Source organism: Rhopalosiphum maidis, chromosome 1, assembly GCF_003676215.2.
Source record: "Rhopalosiphum maidis isolate BTI-1 chromosome 1, ASM367621v3, whole genome shotgun sequence".
In the NCBI taxonomy this organism is placed as follows: domain Eukaryota; kingdom Metazoa; phylum Arthropoda; class Insecta; order Hemiptera; family Aphididae; genus Rhopalosiphum; species Rhopalosiphum maidis.
Genome location: NC_040877.1, coordinates 76,553,150 through 76,571,923, shown reverse-complemented (window position 1 = coordinate 76,571,923; position 18,774 = coordinate 76,553,150). Strand labels below are relative to the sequence as shown.

Below are 18,774 nucleotides of genomic sequence, written 5' to 3'. Positions count from 1 at the left end.
ATTTACAATTATGCGACAATTTTTTTTATTTTCACTTTATTTTATCGATTTAAATTGAATAATAGAATCTATTAAGTAGGTACCTAATATACAAAATACAATAGTAGTAATGGTACAATACAATACCTAAACTTCCTTAACAACTATAATAGGCATTAACTATATTAGGTAATTGTTATTATATTCATATGAAATTAAAAAACCTATGCAATGATATGACTATACAAGATACGAATAAAATAATAAACGTCAAAAATAATTAAACTTTATAAAAATAGGGAATCATACGATGGTTTTTAAAGTTATACATTCTTATAATATATCAATTGGACGACTTTTGTTCGCATTCTTTTAAGACATTTGGAATAACCAATCCAGAATTCTCAAATGTTCTCCAAAATAAAAATATACATGTTTAAACTTAAATTTTTTCTTATGATTAATTTCCCAACGAATTACGAGTCGTAATTTACGACAATCAATTTGTAAGACGTTATTATAAGTTGTACAAAACGTATTAAACCTATTGGCTATTACCTAATATATGAATCTATGAAAAAAATGACTATATATAAAAACGCCAAATGCATTTTACTTTAAAAATCCAAATATTAGTTAAAGTATAAATACATATCAAATCAATTGTTAAGTTAAATAAGTAAATAATAATAAAAATAATCATACATATATTTAAAGCAGAATTAAGATAGGTACCTATTGTTCTGTGGTATTGGTAAATCTTAATTCGTGATTTAAAGTAATATTTATTTCAATAAGAATGTTACCAAACTTCTATGCATATATTTAAAAATAATTTTTTTCATGACGGCAATTATTTTAATGACTTTTAATCAAAGTTACTGTTTTTCACCTTGTTTTTTTATTCATATCGTTTTTACCGATTATCATAATACGTATACATGTTATAAAGTTTTAACTAAATTTTCGTTATGAATATAAGTATATAATATATACAAATTATGATATGAAGATGTAATATCATCATTATTCAAACATATTATAAACAATTAATACAAAAAAGGTGTTCAAAATAGTTTTTGTTTATATATTTTGTATTAGAGTCAATTGTAGATACTGAAATGGAATACCTATTTTCAAGGGTAATTTAAATTATATCCAAAATACTGTATCGTGTGTGGAGGGATAACGATGGGTGTTCTAGAACTTAAGAAAACCCCAAATTTTAATATATTCGAACAATTTGAACTTCTTAAGTCGGAAGTCTATATATCAAAAATGAATGCTTCAAATCGAACTATTTCAGAAAAATCAAGTTTGACCATATTAAGGATGGAATATATTTTAGTTCCTGAATGCTAAATGAAATACATTTTAAATAAATATGTAATCTGTTATTTTAGTATATATTTTAAGTTTTTCAAATAATATATTATTTATATATTAATTGTTCAAGAAGAGTACGAAAACTTGGATAGACCAACTGACCAAGTTTATAGCATAAAAATTGTTGTAACCTACGACTGGTACGACGTACGAGGTCTACATAATACGCACATATACTACATTAATTATAAATTATAACACAACGTATGTAAATTACTAAATTCGAATTTTTAAATAAAATAAGTCAATTTAATTAATCTTTTATCACCATATCATTACAATTTATAAGTTTTAAGAATACAACGTTGGCTCAACTGATCTTTTAAAAATCGAATTGCTGTTATCATGTTTCAAGAGAGTATTTTAAACACCTTACAACTACTTTACTTACCACTTACTTACTTTACTCGTTGACCGGTTTTTTGGTGAGGGTCCTGCGTGGTTGCCAGTTTACCTGGTAACTGGTATCGATCAGCTACCGCAAAAAGAAAAAATTACTTGTCGGTAGCCGTCGTTGTTGCCGAGCCCGTCATCGCGGATCCCGACGTGATTCGTCGAGTGGGAAAATTCCGATTTTTTTCATTTAATTTTTTTTTTTATTATTATTTAGTAACAATTATCGTCTTCTGTCCGCGCGTGCTTCGATCGAGAATCCAGGACGCTCAGTTACGACTTACGTTCGTCGGTCAGTCATACTCATACAGTTTGACTGCGGCTGCAGCACTTCGAGCACACGGACAATTATTGAGAAATCGTACTCGCGGCAACACCGATCAAAAGATAAATAAGTTCACTACAAGACCGAACAACAACTGCATTCGACGGCATCGTCGTTTCTGCAGGTAAGTGCTCAACATTCCGATTTCGTCCTCATTATTTGATTGTCCGTTCTCGTATTGCCGTGTACTGTGTAGGCGTAGATCTATTGCAATCAATCTATGTGATTGTTTTAACGGCAACTTCGCCTTATACAGTAATCGGGCACGGTTAGTGTACCTCCCCGCGGGCGCCCGATGACGTGACCTTATTCGTAAGTTTTAACTGTTTGCCACACACCGTATATGCAACATAATATACCCTATCCATTCTCCCACGTAATCTTGGTGGGGGGGGATGAGTAGCCCGCCGATTCCCGCGCGTTACCTCAAAGGTCATCATTTTTTTTATTAAAAATACAATTTTTTTTATGTATCTATACCCCACAAGTCCAGACTCTGGATGTGTGATAACGGTTTTTTGCGCTGATAGAGGGCGGGTACCGTGAAATCCTTAATTTTCTTCTCGTACGACACTGGAGAACGACCGGCAACTATACCAAAATTCGAATCGGTGGCCGTTGCGCAACGGTCATTTTCCTCCCGTTTCGAGCCAAAAGGGTTTGACGAACGTGATGCAGTGAAACTATCATGAGTGTGAGCATTGACTGATTCAAACACTTGTCACTTTTCAACGTCCAATTTTTCAACATTAATTATCGACCGCCCGTTTTGCTAGTTGCCGGTGATTATCGCGCGTTGTCTTAGCACACCCATCTATAGAAGTTTTCTGTTATTATTACTATTAACTATTATCATAATTTATCATTATTATCATTGTCGCCGTTACAATATAGGTAGTCACTAGTCGCTTTAACCTTAAATCTATCGGATGCCGTTTTTCAAGGTTTTTCTGAATTGATTGTCACCCGCAATCTGCATTACCTCCTAATCGGCTGATTGTTGCTCTTAGTAGTGCATATATGGTAATATTTTGTTTGTCGTAAATTGATATTTATAACGCTGACGGTCGTCGTCAGTCGTCACCATATTTTGTATTTAATAATAACTACGTTATCACCTTCTAATTATTGCTTGTTTACCGCTGTTCCAGTACCTAATTAGCGCAAGTACCATACATTTTCATAAATCATAAAATTAAAAACCGTTAGATTCTACATGAAACATTTTCTGAAATAATAGTAATCGTAATTTAGAACTAAAAATAAACTGTTTCATTATTGTTAGCGTTTTTATTAATTATTTAATTGATGTTCATATAATAAAATAAGATATATCTACATATTTTAATTATGTCTGTATAATAAGGATATGACGTTTTCAGAAATTGAAATTTGTAACTTTTTATTTTTCATATTTACCTGATTAAAATTAAAATTTGATTACTTTTATTTATTACAATTATTAAAACGAGATTAATTTAAAAACATTTCTACTGATAATGTTAAAAAATGAAATATTAAAAAAAATATTTAGTTATATAGTATAATATTCAAAGTACTTATAAATTATACAATGAAAATGGTTCAATTTGTAAAAATAATAGTTAGGTACTTGTTTATAATACTCATTAAAATGACAAGTGGGAGTTGTTTTAAGAAAAATAATGTGTAGGTACTTTATAAGTAATTAAGTAATTTATTAGTATTAGAACCATCTTGGATCTTCTTAAGTACTTTAAACTGTTAAATATTCTCATAGCAGTTAATTATAACATTAATATGAGATCATTGCAATGATATGTATATCAATGAACTTTAAAGAAGTTTGTTTACCTTGTATTTAACTATATTTTATTTTATTTACTTAAAATTTTTTTAAATTTTATTCATGCAATATTACCAACAATTCTGTATTATTTTTATAAAAATATTTTACATTGTTTTAGAACCTCAATTAAACATGGCTATAAATGTGTATTCAACTAATGTGACATCTGATAACCTAAGTCGTCATGATATGTTAGCATGGGTAAATGATACTCTGTCTGCGAGTTTTACAAAAATTGAAGAACTATGTTCAGGTGCTGCTTACTGTCAATTTATGGATATGTTATTCCCTGGTAAGTAATTATAATTACTAAATTAGAAATTAAATAGATTAGGTATATTTTTTTATATTATTTAAATATATAAATAATAATATTACCTATATAATATACAGGGAGTCCCGCGAGGATTTACCCATTGCAATATCTCCTGAAATAATGGAGATATCATAATTCTGGTTTTTTAATCAGATTCACAGGGATAAGAACTACAAATATTTAATGTTTTAATTTATTTTTATGTTTTGGTAAAAAAGTTAAAAAATGTATTTTTTATTTAATTATTTAAAAAAAATTGAAGATAGTCATTTTGTAGAGTTTTTTTTTCTGAAAATATTGACGTTTTAACATTTTAACTTCATCAATTTCTTGATTTTTAATATTTTTTTAGTTTCAAAAAAAACTGTGAAATTATTATTATGTTTATCTCTTGCCCAAAAATGGGACAAGATAATAATATCAAAACATTAAATTAGGTATTTAAATTGTGGACTATGATATACTCAAATTACCGACAAGCCATAAAATATTAACTATTACGTATTTATACGTTGGCGGACAAAACACCTTTTTTTACTAAATTCAAAGTAAACAAAATACATTGGTTTTATCTATTTATTATAATTTTTATAATATAACCGTATTTAATACTAGGTATAACAAAAATGTACATATTAATATTTTGTACAATAGTTATTAACTTAATTTAAAAATTTAACAATGTTGAAGAAATAAAATATGACGTTTATTGCGAGCCACACTGAAACCCATTCGCCAGCTGTACGAGCACGCGGGCCACATATTTAAAACAATGATACCACTATGACACTATCCTATTAAATAATTCACAGTTTTTTCGAAACTAGAAAAAATATTAAAAATCAGGAAATTGATGAAATTAAAATGTTAAAACGTCAATATTTTCAGAAAAAAAAACTCTACAAAATGGCTATCTTCAATTTTTTTAAATAATTAAATAAAAAAATACATTTTTTAACTTTTTTACAAAACATAAAAATAAATTAAAACATGAAATATTTGTAGTTATTGTCCCTGTGAATCTTATAAAAAAACCAGAATTATAATATCTCCATTATTTCAGGAGATATTGCAATGAGTAAATCCTTGCAGGACACACTGTATACTTTTATTGATCCAATTTTTTTCTTTTTTATACTATACATGCCTATTTTAATTAAGAGCATTATTAATTAAACATTTATTACAACTACTTACAAGGTATATTTAATAGTCCTGTTTTTATATATATACCTGTCTAAATGTTCCATTTCATATCTGTCTATAATACCTATGCTCTACCTATATATCTAACAAACCAATTTTTGGGTTAGTTAATTTGAATCCCATCTTAGAATAAAAACAAATTGTATCTTATATCTAATGTTATGTGTATTTCTGAAAAAGTAAACTAAAATTGATATTTATTTTGTGTATGTATTGCCTGAAATAATATTTGTAAATCATAAATAAAAATTATAATTGGTTATAAGTATAATTTAGTATTATTTTTTTAAATATTGACATACCACAGTCCATTGTACCTGGTTATAATAGTTTATCAAAAATTGGAGTAGGTATGTGCATAGTATAGTCTTTGAACCCACAACTTAATGATGGATAGTACAATATATTTTTATTATTAAATAGTATTTATATTAACACTATTTTTATGAGCAAATTTTGATTTAAAGCCACTAAATATATTGATGGGGTTTTTGATAAAAGGTTGATGGATTTGTTACTTCATGTGAAAATAATAAATCTATAATTCTTTATAGAATTAAGTTACCTTATTATTCTACTGCTATAAGATTGTTATTGCAATATTCTGAGTATACGTAAGGGTTTTTTCTGTGAGTATAAAGACATATTTTTTAATATTAAAAAAATTCTTTACATATTTTTTGTAACCAATGTTCATATACATAATTTCACCTTCCTATTTTTGTTTTTTTAATTTTAAATGTATCATTAATTTTAACCATGTTTACAATAACAGTATAAGTATCTAAAAAACCTATATCAGTCAAAAAAAATTATTTTCTTTTATTATAACTGATTTTTGCCATATAATTTAATTAAAACAAACTATAACTTTATGACTATTTCTTTTTATTATATTATGTTGAATATAAATTTGACCTTCATAACATCATAAATTTGTCTCTAAATCTAGAATTGGTAATTGTTATATATTTTTTTATATTTAGTTCATTATTAAAATCATCATCTAGTAATTAAATTTACTGTATCATCATGATATATAATCACATAAAATAGTTTATGATTTCAGATTCTATCAACTTATTATAAAAATGTTTTATATATTAAATTGTCATTACTCATTATTACTGATTTTATAGGTAGTGTGCAAATGAAACGAGTCAAGTTTAGAACAAATCTTGAACATGAATATATACAAAATTTTAAAATACTCCAAGGAGCTTTTAAAAAGATGTCAGTTGATAAGGTATATATAGAAAATTTTAATTGAAATTATAAAATATAGTATAGTCAATAACAATATTAATATTTAAATATGTAATTTATTAGTTAATATAAGTCTACATTCTATTAGGAGAATTAAAGATAAAACTGGGGTAGTAACAATATTATACATTCTATTAATAGTAATTTAATAACATAGTGTATCAGTCATTATTACGTTGGGTTATCTATTTATGGGTTTTGTATTTACCCACAATTGGGATGGTAAAAAATTACTTTGCAGGTGATACCTGTTGACCGCTTAATCAAAGGACGTTTCCAAGACAATTTTGAATTTTTACAATGGTTCAAAAAGTTCTTTGATGCTAATTATGATGGACGTGATTATGATGGCCTTGATGCACGTGGTGGCGTTATGATTGGTTCTGGTGCAGCAGAAGTGTGTGGTTTTCAAGCACCTCCGCCATATCGTGTACCACAAGCTGCTCGCGCTTATAAAAGCTCGTCCTATGGACATGGTATTCATACATGCTTGGTTTTTGTGTGTTTATTAGTCAGGATAATATTATTAGTGATCTTTCAAAACTTAGTTTTTTATTTGTTCGTAAAGAAAAACGTTGAATATTTATTTATTTATTTAGAATACTTATACCTGCATGTCAATTTAATATGATAATACTTTATAATAGTTTTTATTTATAAAATTGATAATAGGATTATCATTAAATATAGTATGTATATATTTTTCTTCATAGCTATATCATATTTTAGTTAATGATGGTATTTAAAGATTTATTTTAATAGATAATTTTTACTTATTATTTTTATTGTTTTACTTATTTTAGGTTTAAAGTATTTACTTTCTTTTTTTCCTTTTAATGGAATCAAGTATAACACGATAAATTATAACTAACTCAAAATTATAGGTTACTCACTGTGTACTATCTTTTGAGAATATTCCGGTGAAGACTATGTAATTTTAATAGAAATTGTGTCTACTTTTATTCTTAAAATCATGAAGATTGAATTAGGTATATGCTATTTAGAAATATTTCATGATAGTAAGACACTAAGTAAAATTGATATTATAGTCAACTTCTTGAAAAAATAATTAAATATTCTCCATTATTTTGTTCTTGTAATTATTATAATGTCTTAAATGTCAAATGAATCTTAAGAATAATTATTGTTGTGCTCTTTTAAATGAATAATTCATATATTTTAATTGTAACAATTTATTCCAAAATTGTTGGTTACCAATTTCCTTGTCTGCTGTTAAAAATATCAAGATTAAAAATTATTGAATAAACTACATCAATTATTATTTTTTTTGTATATAACTGTTGAGATTGAAGATTTGTGGAAAAAAGTTTAACAAGTTAAAAAATAGTTTTAGTTTATTATTATTATTATTTTTAATTGTTTATTATTATTATTTTAAATTTCATATTTTTTGTTTTATTTTTATTTTGCAGATAGTACCTATAGATAGGCTGGTCAAGGGGCGTTTTCAGGATAATTTCGAGTTTTTGCAATGGTTCAAAAAGTTTTTTGACACCAATTACCAAATGAATGATTACGACCCAGTAGGTGCGCGCAGTGGTGAGGGAATGGGAGCAGCCGGTGCAGCAGCCAGAGCAGGTCCTGTCAAAAAGCCATCAGCGGCAGTACCGCCTAGAAATGCCACCACCCATAATCGTTTATTCCGTCCCGCGAGTAACAGCAATAGTTCGTATTTTTAACTCGAAATTATCCCAAATTCCCAATATGCTTTTTTTTGCTTGATTTTAATTTATTTTTCTTTAATTGACAATGTATTAAATGTTTTTTTTTTTTAGTATATTAAATTTATTAAAACTGTTTTTAGTGTCTAATCGTGTACCCTCAACAAGACCAGCAGCACCAGCTAGTCAGCGTGATAGAGGCGATCATAAAATTGATGAACTTACTAGACAGGCAAGTTCAGTCTTAATACAGTTGTACTTCATTACAAAAAAAATCAATGTATTTAATTATTTTGATTTTAGATGAGTGAATTGAGAGTTACAGTTGAGGGTTTGGAAAAAGAACGTGATTTCTATTTTGGTAAATTGCGTGACATTGAGGTGATATGCCAGGAACAAGAAAGTGAACATCCATTATTCTCTAAAGTATTGGAAATTCTTTATGCAACTGAGGTATGTAAATGGGTTGTTATGTTCTATAAATATTTGATAATACATTTTAATTTAAAATTATCTTTATGATGTATACTTATCATGTTAAATTATATACTTAGAATTTATATCTTCTATATCTATATTTGTGTTTATATTTCGTATTTTATAATACATTTTCATTATAAATAACTAAATTATTCACTGGTAGATTTTTAAGGATTTTTTTTTGGCTAGTACTCAATTATTTTGTTAAAGGAATTTAGTGCTTATTATTGGCTAAAAACATTAGTCACTGGACATACCAAAAATATATTTAACTTAACAATTTTATTCTAATTTAAACCATTAGACACAATGCTATAAATTGTATAAGTACATTTTTTTACAGATGATCTTAACAAGTTAATATTTGTATAGAATATATTATGAATCAAACTTAAATATGTTAAATAAATGATTCATTGATTTGCTTGATTAACCATAGGTCATAGTCAAAAATTTGTAGTATTAGGATCAATCAATATTAATGTTAAAACTAAATTAACAATTATAATCTGTTCAAAATGAGATGGTGACTTGGCCGCCAACTTGTGCGCATGGGTGTTTGACTGTTAAGAATAAATATAATTTCAATTCAACTTACCTGCTTCAACAAGAAATAATTATTTAATCTTCATTATAAGATGTATTTCCTTGTTAGAAAATCATTCAATAAAAAATAATTTAAAAATATTAACATTGCATATAGTATTATAGTACAGTTATTCTGTGTTTAGGCAGTAGATTTCTTCAATATTGATAACTTAATAAAAGAAGTGATAATAATTATATAGCTGTATGTATATATTCAACATAAACATTAAATATATACAATATTGTAGAAAAAAATTAAGTAAATTACTCTAAAGAAAATAATAATTTATTTTATTTTAGGAAGGATTTGCTGCTCCAGAAGAGGTTGATACTAACAACCATGATGATGATGAAGCTTACTAATAGAGTCTCTTATTTAATTTTTTTTTTTTACTTAATTATGATTTTTTTTAATGATATTTATTATATTTTACAGTACGCTATATAATAAACTGCTACAAGCACATGTTCAAAATTGTGTACAGTTTTTTCTTTATTCTTTATAATTATCTAAAGATGACTGTTAATGGCTCAACTTATTTAAGCGACCCATCCATTATAATATAAATATCAATGAAAATTAATATTTTTATTTATATAATTTTAAATTTAATGAAATTGCCTGTTAAATAATCAACAATAAAAATTATTAAAAAAAAGAAAAATATAATTTGTATCATATGTTTTTTTTTTTATAACATGATACATACAATACATGTTTTGTTGAATTATTATTAAGTAAGTATCTTAAATTAGAATTTATGTATGAACAAATATAAAATACTTTAACATTGGTCTATATTGGAAAAATGTTTAAATTACAAATGGTTTTTTGAGAAATTAATTAAAAACAAATTTTTAAACGTAAACTGTTATCATAACAATGATAATTGTTCTCTTAGATCGTCTACGCTTAATTCGGTTTCTTTTACTAAGGATTCTTCATTTGGAGCTGTTTGATCAGCAGATTGATAAGCAAATTCTATTCCATCATTCAGTGATAGGTATTCTTCTTCACTCTTTATACTATTATTTTTATTTACATTTTCAGTTTTGGATGTTTCAATGACTTCTGTTGTATTACTTGATACTATTGGTTCATCTTCTGCTAGTGATATTCCTTAAATATTTATTTTAATTAGTTGTGATATGGTATATAATATATTTAAATACTTACCCCATTCATTATTTTCGTGGGTAACTACATCTTCGAGTGGATCTAAATTTGTGCATTCGGGTTCCTCTTTCACTTTATTTTTAAATTCTGATTGTTGTTTTATACAGAAATTATCACTACAATTTGGATTTGGTTTAATCATCATGCTTGGAAAGAAATCAGATAAAGCATTATATCCTAAGTACCATGAGACTGTTCCAAAACCCAACAGTTTTCTAAAAAAAAATATATCCATTCTCAAATATTAAACATTTGCCCACAAATAAGATAATAAAAATTACTTTAATGCATTTTGAACAAGTAATCCAGCAACAACACCCATTGTAGTCGGTAAACTCGCTGCACAAACTCCATCTTTTTTAATGTTTTTTCGTCTATATCTGAAGCCACAACCAATGGAGGTGCACACTAGAAATTATAGTATAATAATGAAGTAAATGAATGTGACTCATGATTAATGGAACAGAAGATAAACATAATTGCAGTGTCATAGTATAACACAATATTTTCCTTTGGTATTAATGTCAAACATATTACCGCAAAACAAGCAGATTCTCCAGGCACAATGTATTGAATATGTCCACACACCGCATTTTCACTAACACCCGATTCAAACCAATTTAATCCTAATTCATTGCATGCTGAATTGATTGTCATTCGAGCTTCATAATTGTCTACACAGCTCAATACCAAATCAACTCGTTCACCATTAATTCCTCCAGTCCTATTTAAAGACAAAATAAATGTTGGTTAATTTTTGTATACCACAAATAGTATTTGAGCCACACTTTAAGACGTTCAAGAATTCTTCAAATTGGGTGGTTAACGTGATGTTAGTATTGTACGTTTCAATTTTAACATCAGGATTAATTCTTGTCAATGTCATTGAAGCTGCTGTAACTTTGCTCAGACCTGCTTGGGACGGTTGGTAGAAGAGGCGATTCATATTTGCTAGTTCTACTTTGTCGTAGTCAAATAATATTAACTGAAATCAACAAGCGTGTTAAGTAAAATCTAAAATAGATGTCAGAACGATATTTGTTCTCTCTTAGACTTATGCAAGCTCAATGTAGTAAATGCACATTTAAAAGTATTGTTAGTTTTAATATTAAGAGGAATTTACCTAATATCAGACTTAAAGTTGGAAATTATAATTTTAATTTAAAAAAAGGTAAATTAACTAATGACAAAGTTAACAACACAAGATTGACTGCAAAATAACAATTTATAATATTGCTTACGGGTCTGAGAGAAATCAATTAATAGTGTACTGATATCCTTTTTAAAGAAAAAAATATTTAATAAACAATTTATTAATGAGCTTTACCTTTCCAATGCCGCAACGCGTGAGCATCTCTGCAGTGACACTGCCGACTCCACCAACACCTACCACGACCACAGTATATTTCCTGATGTCCTCATAATTCTTCACAATGCCCATTCGCTGCAGGGCCATTAACCGGCTGAAATAATTGAAAGTCATATAAATATAATATATTAATTAGTCACAATTACAGACGTCAGACGCCCCTAATCACCTGTACGGGTTTGAGTCAACAACTTCGGAGGACATCTCCCGGACTTTGTGCTTTGCTGCTTCTTGCACGCCCGGTGTTTCGGTTAGCTCCAACAGAGTCTTTTTGAAGTTTTCAATGCGTTTTTTAATATTTTCCACATCTTCCAGCGACATCTTAGCAAACAGAGAGACACAAGAATCTTACACAACACGCACGAGAAAAAATAATTCGACTAAGTCAGTGAAACGTCTGAGAGCGTTAGAAGGCGTTAGTGAGTGTAAACGGCAAAATTGTGAATGTAATTAATAGTAAAAAGTAAAAGTTGTAATACACTAACACCAGAGACAGTGTATAAAGCAGCTTACGCGTGTCACACTAAATCACAAATAACGAAATAACTACCGCAGTTGCACAGTACCGAACTGATAAGACGTAACGGACACGACGCTCGACAGTGTTGTTGTCGCAAGTTGTATAGGTATATGTTCATAGACATTTTCTATGGTTCATGTTCACGATTATTAAATAAGTATATACTGTCTCCACGAATAAGTAGATTAGATAATATTGTCTATAAACATTGATCACCACATACCACGAACCTAACCCATAGACAAGTGATGTACGCAGACAAAAGTTTTGGGGGGCGTTTTTGAAAATCAGTTATTGAAAAGTATAACTTTTTTTAATAAACATAAATTTATTTTTGAAAATTAGTTATATCTATTAACAATACTTTTTTTAAAGTATAAACATTGATATAATACAAAAATTGCAATTCTAAATCTAATTTTCGTGAAGTTTTAGCCATTATGTTAAGCATATTTACACAGCTAACATCTATCATGTCCAGTGCTCGACTTGGCAAAATTAAAGTAGGGGGACTCTGCTAACTTATAAATAATCAAACTAAAAAAGAGAGCGTAGACCAATACGCAAAAATCGATGAACTGATCCGTACAGTGTTGAATCACATTTTAATATGTTAATATTAAATAGTGGCTGGTAAAAATTTATATGATACAGATTTAAAAAAGTTAAATCTCCAAATTCCTTATTTATATATTAATTTGTCTGCTCCCGTAAAAAATTTTCTTTTTCTAATGTTTCTTTACATGGTTTTTTTACTTTGCTTTTTAATCTTATATATGTATCAGACTGTATTTCTAGAATAGTGTCCACAAGAATAAAAATATTTGGATATCCCGAATGGGCCAAATGAAAAAAAGCATTTAATTTTGACTTTTGAGTGAATACTGAATTTTACTCTGTAGGTAGTTTTTATTACATTTTATTTATGAGGACTTAATTCTTAAGATATTAAGATAATAAGCATAGAATCAATTCAAACACATAAAAGTAGCATGGACTCAATTCAATATCACCGATTATTCTAATTTGTTAGTATTAAATTTTTCTTTTTTGCTTTAACGGTTTTTTTACAAACATAATGTAATATCATATCTGTTTATCAAAGTATAATATGATAAATTACATTAAAGTAGAATAAGTAAATAACTATACGAAAACCAATTATTTCGGGGGGTGATTGAACACCCAAAACACCCCTCTGTGTACGTCCCTACCATAGACCTATATGGTCTATGACCTAACCTAACCTCTGAATAGAGAATTTGTGACAAAGAACCACACATGTACAAATAAAAAAGTCTATGCAAAGAATTGACTTCACTATAGTAAATTTATAATCTAAAATATAATTTCACAAAAATGTTAAGCATACAAATCTCTTTTCTATGATATAAATACTAACATATCCAAAAATTATATAAATATATATAATTAAATTTTTGGCATTTTAAATTTAAACTCAAAAATACGAGTTTTTGACGAATTGAGCATTTTGAAGTTTTTTGAACATAAGTTTCAAATTAAGTTTGAGCAACTTTTTATGAAAATACCATAAAATTAAGTATGAAAAACACACATTTTAGAAAAAGAAAATTCTAAAAAATTGCTTGGCAGCTAAACTGCATTTATGCCTTTTTTATTTACAAATTTACAATACATACGTATTACGTACCTATTTATATTGGATAATGCAACAAGTAAATTTAAAGAAAGAGAACAAAATGTATACGAAGACATATTTTGAGTAGAGAAAATATCCATTAATATCACTCAATAAATATACAGTGGACGTCGCTTATAAGACTTATTTTGGAGCCAGCACAAAGTGAATCTTTTAGGCGAAGAGGGGAAAAAACAAACATTTTAATTACATATTTATGAATTTTATTTTACTACATATTTTGCTTTTATTTTAATCTACTTAAATATAAATTACTTATTACTGCAAGGTTCTAAAATTTCACAAAAGTTTGATGAAATATTAAATTTTTATGAAAAATAAAAAAAGACGTAAAATAGATTATAAGATTATAAGAAGTTTTGATATGAGTTAGTTGTTACCTAAATAAATTGTCTATTTAGATCTAAGATCTATATGCATCCCAAGATATTTTTACGAACTGTTCAATTGTTATTTGTCTGTTATTAATATAGATCACACGTACAAATATTGATTAAATAAAGGTATTAAGTTCCTAAATATATTGTTTGAATTGAAAAAAAATAATATTATAGTATTAATAGTATTATATATTATACTCTAAAATTAATGGTAAAATTGAAATTTGGCTTGATTATTATTTGAATTACACCGCGGTAGGTACTGGTAATTTTATTCCGTTCGACGAGCACACTTGCTTTTTGATGATAATAAGTAACAACAATCGGCTTTCTACCCCGGTCTCCGAATGGCAATCATTAATCACCACGATTCTTATTTCTTAATAAAAATTTTTTATCTACATTCTATACAATTTACTGAATTTACTATTTAGTAATTTACTTGTCACAATTCGATGTTAATTTTTGTTTTTTAATTTGCATTCAAAACAATTCTCCGATCAACATGGGGAAATCAAAAAGTATGTTTTCTATTCGATTTACCCAGTGAATCTTGTACAATTAAATAAATAATTGTAATGATGATATATGGTTTGGTTTTAATGTTAATTTTTAGAGAAGCATTCGAAAAAAAGCAAAAAAGAAAAAACTGTAGAAAGTGGAGGCATTAAGAAATCAAAACAAGTACTAGCTGATTATGATCCTACGGGTCCAGTAATGCTTTCAGGATCATTATACTCTTTTCGTGAACTTAAACCTATACCGATTCCTGAAAAAGACCTTGTTAGTAATATAGATATATACCTTGTGATATAAATAAGTGTTCCTTACATTTCTGTTTAGCTCTTACTTAAAATTAAGTTTGTACAAGTAAATTCTGACTCAAGAATGTGTACAAATATATGCAGTAATTTAATGACAAACTGTCATGCAAGTCATTGTTTTCTTATAAAATTTACGTGGTTTATTCTATTAATTTATTTGAACAGTTATTACGTTTTAAGTCACTCACGACAGTACTTCTGTATGTTGAAGACTGTTTAAATAAAATGAATTGTGTATGAGCTGCTTTAAGTCATAACTTTATATTTTTATTAATTTATTTTGCTTTATTAGTAGAATTTATAATTTATGCATGTTTAAATTATAAGTTATATTTTAATTATTATTTTGTTTGTATTTAATTATAAATTCTTTATATTTAGCTAGGACGTTGTCGATTTGTTGCCGAATTTGAAAAATTGAATCGTATTGGGGAAGGAACATATGGTGTTGTATGTAAGTAAAATTTATTATTTTGTTAATATTAGTTTTTTTAGTTATTGATTTGTTTTTTGTACATCAATCATTTATTAAGTTGGTTGACCAATAAAAATTATTGGACTGCACTCAATTTAATTTTTTTAATTGTTTTTAAGATCGTGCAAAGGATTCAAAATCACCTTTAGAAAAAATTGTTGCATTGAAAAAAGTTCGTATGGAAAATGAAAAGGAAGGATTACCAATGAGTGCACTTCGTGAGATATCATTATTATTGAAATGTGATCATGAGAATATTGTTCGCCTACAAGAAGTTTTAGTGGGAAGAAGTTTAGACAGGTAAATATTTATAAAAAGTAAACATTGTATTGCACATCCTGTCCTATTTAATTAAAGTAATATTTTGTACTATGAAAATTATTTGAGGAAAAATAACATATATTGTTGTGAGCAAAGTACCAAAAAATGGCTTAACAGTTAACCTATTAAATATCGGTACTTTTCCATTATTCTGACTACCATGAGTCTCAATTCCATTATCTCAACTACCTTCTCAAAGTCTTGACCAACATGAATTTCTTATTTATATAATAAATATAATCTCATGATTCATATTAAAATGCTGTTTACAAAATTTAATGGAGGTCATTTCTGTACTCCAGCAATATATAAAACAATGTATTATTTAAAAAAACAATGACTATTGGCAATACACATATTACTTTTATGTTGACATACCTTAATATTGCGTTTCCAAAAAACTTTATTTTTTCCAAAGTATAATTTTTTTTTTATGACCATTTTTACATTGATGGTATCTTGGAAGTAAACTCTTCTCTTGAAAAAATTCAACGGCATCTTTTCATTATTCGATAAATTCCAAAGATTCATAATTATAAATACTAAATTATAACTAAAATAATAAATTTGACCATCAGTTAGATATGACTAATATTATCGTTTAACAGTGCTGATGACGGAGATTGACTGAAGTTGAGTCATTAACATGTATAGTCTAGGACTCAGAGGTTCCCAACCTTTTTTGACTTACGGCACTCTTAGTCATTTTTTAAAAATCTGGAGGCACTTTATAGACCCTATTTGTAGCCTATAGACTAAAAATATATTTCAAATAATTTTGCGGCACCTGGTTAGGAATCTCTGGTCTCATAGAATTAAACCAGCGGTAGTTACGGCATCAGCTGTTAGTCTGGATAACAGAAAAGTATTTAAATACTTAATTTAATGAAATAATCTAATTTTAGAAAATACTCAACGTGAATGATTTTAACAATATATCCATGAAAATTATTAAAATTAAAACAAACATGGCAACATAAATATATGTTAACATTTAATTTAAAACTTCTGATGTATGTAATACTATATTATAAATATAAATTATTATGTCGGAAATGTAATTTTCAAAATTATTTATTATTTTTTCGGTGTGCTAATATATTCTAATCATCTTTAAAATGTTTAGCTTTAGTCTCATATCTGCAGTACTATAATACTTTTATTTTAACTATGTATTCATACCATTTTTTTTAGTATATTTCTGTCTATGGAATATTGTGAACACGATTTATCCAGTTTATTAGACAACATGGCTACTGCATTCACTGAGTCTCAAGTAAAATGTATATTTTTACAGCTCTTAAAAGGACTTAAGTATTTGCATTCAAATTTCATTATTCATCGTGATCTCAAGGTATCTAACTTATTGATTACAGACAAAGGATGTGTAAAAATAGGTGAATTACTGAAACTTTGTTGTTATTATAATGTGTATAAGTTATATCAATTAATATTTATTTTTGTTTTTAAGCTGATTTTGGTTTGGCTCGTTTTTTTGGTGTGCCACCAAAAAAAATGACAGCCAAAGTGGTAACACTTTGGTATAGAGCTCCTGAAGTCTTATTGGGATCTCCTAAATTGACAACAGCTATTGATATGTGGGCAACTGCATGTATTTTTGCTGAACTTTTGCGTACGCTAGTTGTTATATTGCTATTATTATTTCAGAACATAATTCATAATTATTTAATATGTTTATAATTTAGTTCACAAGCCGTTATTACCTGGTCGTACAGAGATACATCAACTTGATTTGATATGTCAACTTCTTGGTACTCCCAATGCTTCAATATGGCCTGAAATTGACACATTACCAGCACTGAAGAACTTTACATTGAGACCACAACCATATAATAATATTAGACCCAAGTATTTAAAATTTAAAAATATACCATCATACAAATGAAAATATAAAATTTTTTTTTCATTTAGATTTCCGTGGTTATCAGATGCTGGTATTCGCCTTTTAAACTTTTTGTTCATGTATGAACCGAGCAGAAGAGCGACAGCTGAAGAATGTCTACAAAGCTCATACTTTGTTGAACCACCTTTGCGTAATTACTTTAAATTATTGCTTATGTTATTATTACGGCCTGAATTTTAATGTCCGTAAAAAGGGTGTGATTTAAAAAATTGAGAAAATAATCTAAAATCCAAAAATTGAAGTTTATATAACTAAATTAGTGTTCATGCAGCTATTCAAGCATTGCACACTAAGCTTTGGGAAACAATACAAAGTGCACCAAAGTCCAAGCCCTAGTTATTATATAATATTTTAACTTTATAACTTTACTTATTTTTTTTCATAATGTACCATTTTTTAAATATTATTTAACATAATATTTATTATTTTAGCGTCTGATCCTAAATTGATGCCTACATTTCCTCAACATCGCAATTTAAAACTTAAAAAACCATCAAATCAACCAAAAGTCTGTCAAACTATTCCACCAGTTGTACCATCATTAACTGACTTATTAAGGTGACTTATTATCATATACTACTAATTACTGACTATAAATTTTATTATTAAAAATATTTTTTCTGTTACAGCTGGAAGTAGAAGAAAGAAAAATTT

General features: G+C 27.3%; 3 protein-coding genes across 7 annotated transcripts; 2 read left to right on the top strand and 1 right to left on the bottom strand.

Annotated features, from left to right (window-relative positions):
* Window positions 1–1,871: 1,871 nt before the first annotated feature.
* LOC113557194 (microtubule-associated protein RP/EB family member 1) lies at window positions 1,872–10,033 on the top strand. Of its 5 annotated transcripts, none has more exons than XM_026962570.2 (7): window positions 1,872–2,207; window positions 4,030–4,203; window positions 6,573–6,679; window positions 6,941–7,175; window positions 8,525–8,613; window positions 8,685–8,834; window positions 9,750–10,033. In XM_026962570.2, exons 2-7 carry the CDS (start codon window positions 4,044–4,046, stop codon window positions 9,810–9,812), a joined length of 804 nt encoding a protein of 267 aa, XP_026818371.1. In that variant the 5' UTR covers window positions 1,872–2,207; window positions 4,030–4,043; the 3' UTR covers window positions 9,813–10,033. The 5 variants fall into 5 exon arrangements, with proteins under 5 accessions (XP_026818371.1, XP_026818367.1, XP_026818368.1 ...); XM_026962566.2 differs by lacking the exon at window positions 6,941–7,175 and adding an exon at window positions 8,133–8,385 and having other exon boundaries at window positions 1,879–2,207; XM_026962567.2 differs by lacking the exons at window positions 1,872–2,207; window positions 6,941–7,175 and adding exons at window positions 2,969–3,106; window positions 8,133–8,385.
* A 194-nt stretch (window positions 10,034–10,227) lies between these two features.
* On the bottom strand, window positions 10,228–12,611 carry LOC113559352 (ubiquitin-like modifier-activating enzyme 5). Its single transcript, XM_026965060.1, is given in 8 exon segments — window positions 10,228–10,569; window positions 10,627–10,841; window positions 10,908–10,989; window positions 10,992–11,034; window positions 11,164–11,350; window positions 11,415–11,611; window positions 11,954–12,089; window positions 12,165–12,611. Coding segments are annotated over 8 exon segments (1,257 nt in total). The 5' UTR covers window positions 12,317–12,611; the 3' UTR covers window positions 10,228–10,324.
* Window positions 12,612–14,926: 2,315 nt separating this feature from the next.
* On the top strand, window positions 14,927–18,761 carry LOC113559109 (cyclin-dependent kinase 10). The gene is made up of 10 exons (XM_026964707.1): window positions 14,927–15,097; window positions 15,193–15,359; window positions 15,782–15,854; window positions 15,995–16,175; window positions 17,391–17,593; window positions 17,668–17,829; window positions 17,903–18,065; window positions 18,129–18,250; window positions 18,552–18,678; window positions 18,750–18,761. The coding sequence occupies exons 1-10, from the start codon at window positions 15,082–15,084 to the stop codon at window positions 18,757–18,759; spliced, it is 1,224 nt and encodes a 407-aa protein (XP_026820508.1). The 5' UTR covers window positions 14,927–15,081; the 3' UTR covers window positions 18,760–18,761.
* Window positions 18,762–18,774: the final 13 nt, after the last annotated feature.

What these genes read in the sequence shown, in the direction of transcription:
- LOC113559109 (XM_026964707.1), top strand. An exon ending in GTGGGAAGAAGTTTAGACAG is followed by an intron (nt 16,176 to 17,390) that starts GTAAATATTTAT and finishes CATTTTTTTTAG; the next exon opens with TATATTTCTGTCTATGGAAT. An exon ending in TATAATAATATTAGACCCAA is followed by an intron (nt 18,066 to 18,128) that starts GTATTTAAAATT and finishes TTTTTCATTTAG; the next exon opens with ATTTCCGTGGTTATCAGATG.
- LOC113557194 (XM_026962566.2), top strand. Translation starts at nt 4,044, where the DNA reads ATGGCTATAAATGTGTATTCAACTAATGTGACATCTGATAACCTAAGT. An exon ending in TCCCGCGAGTAACAGCAATA is followed by an intron (nt 8,386 to 8,524) that starts GTTCGTATTTTT and finishes AACTGTTTTTAG; the next exon opens with TGTCTAATCGTGTACCCTCA. An exon ending in AAATTCTTTATGCAACTGAG is followed by an intron (nt 8,835 to 9,749) that starts GTATGTAAATGG and finishes ATTTTATTTTAG; the next exon opens with GAAGGATTTGCTGCTCCAGA.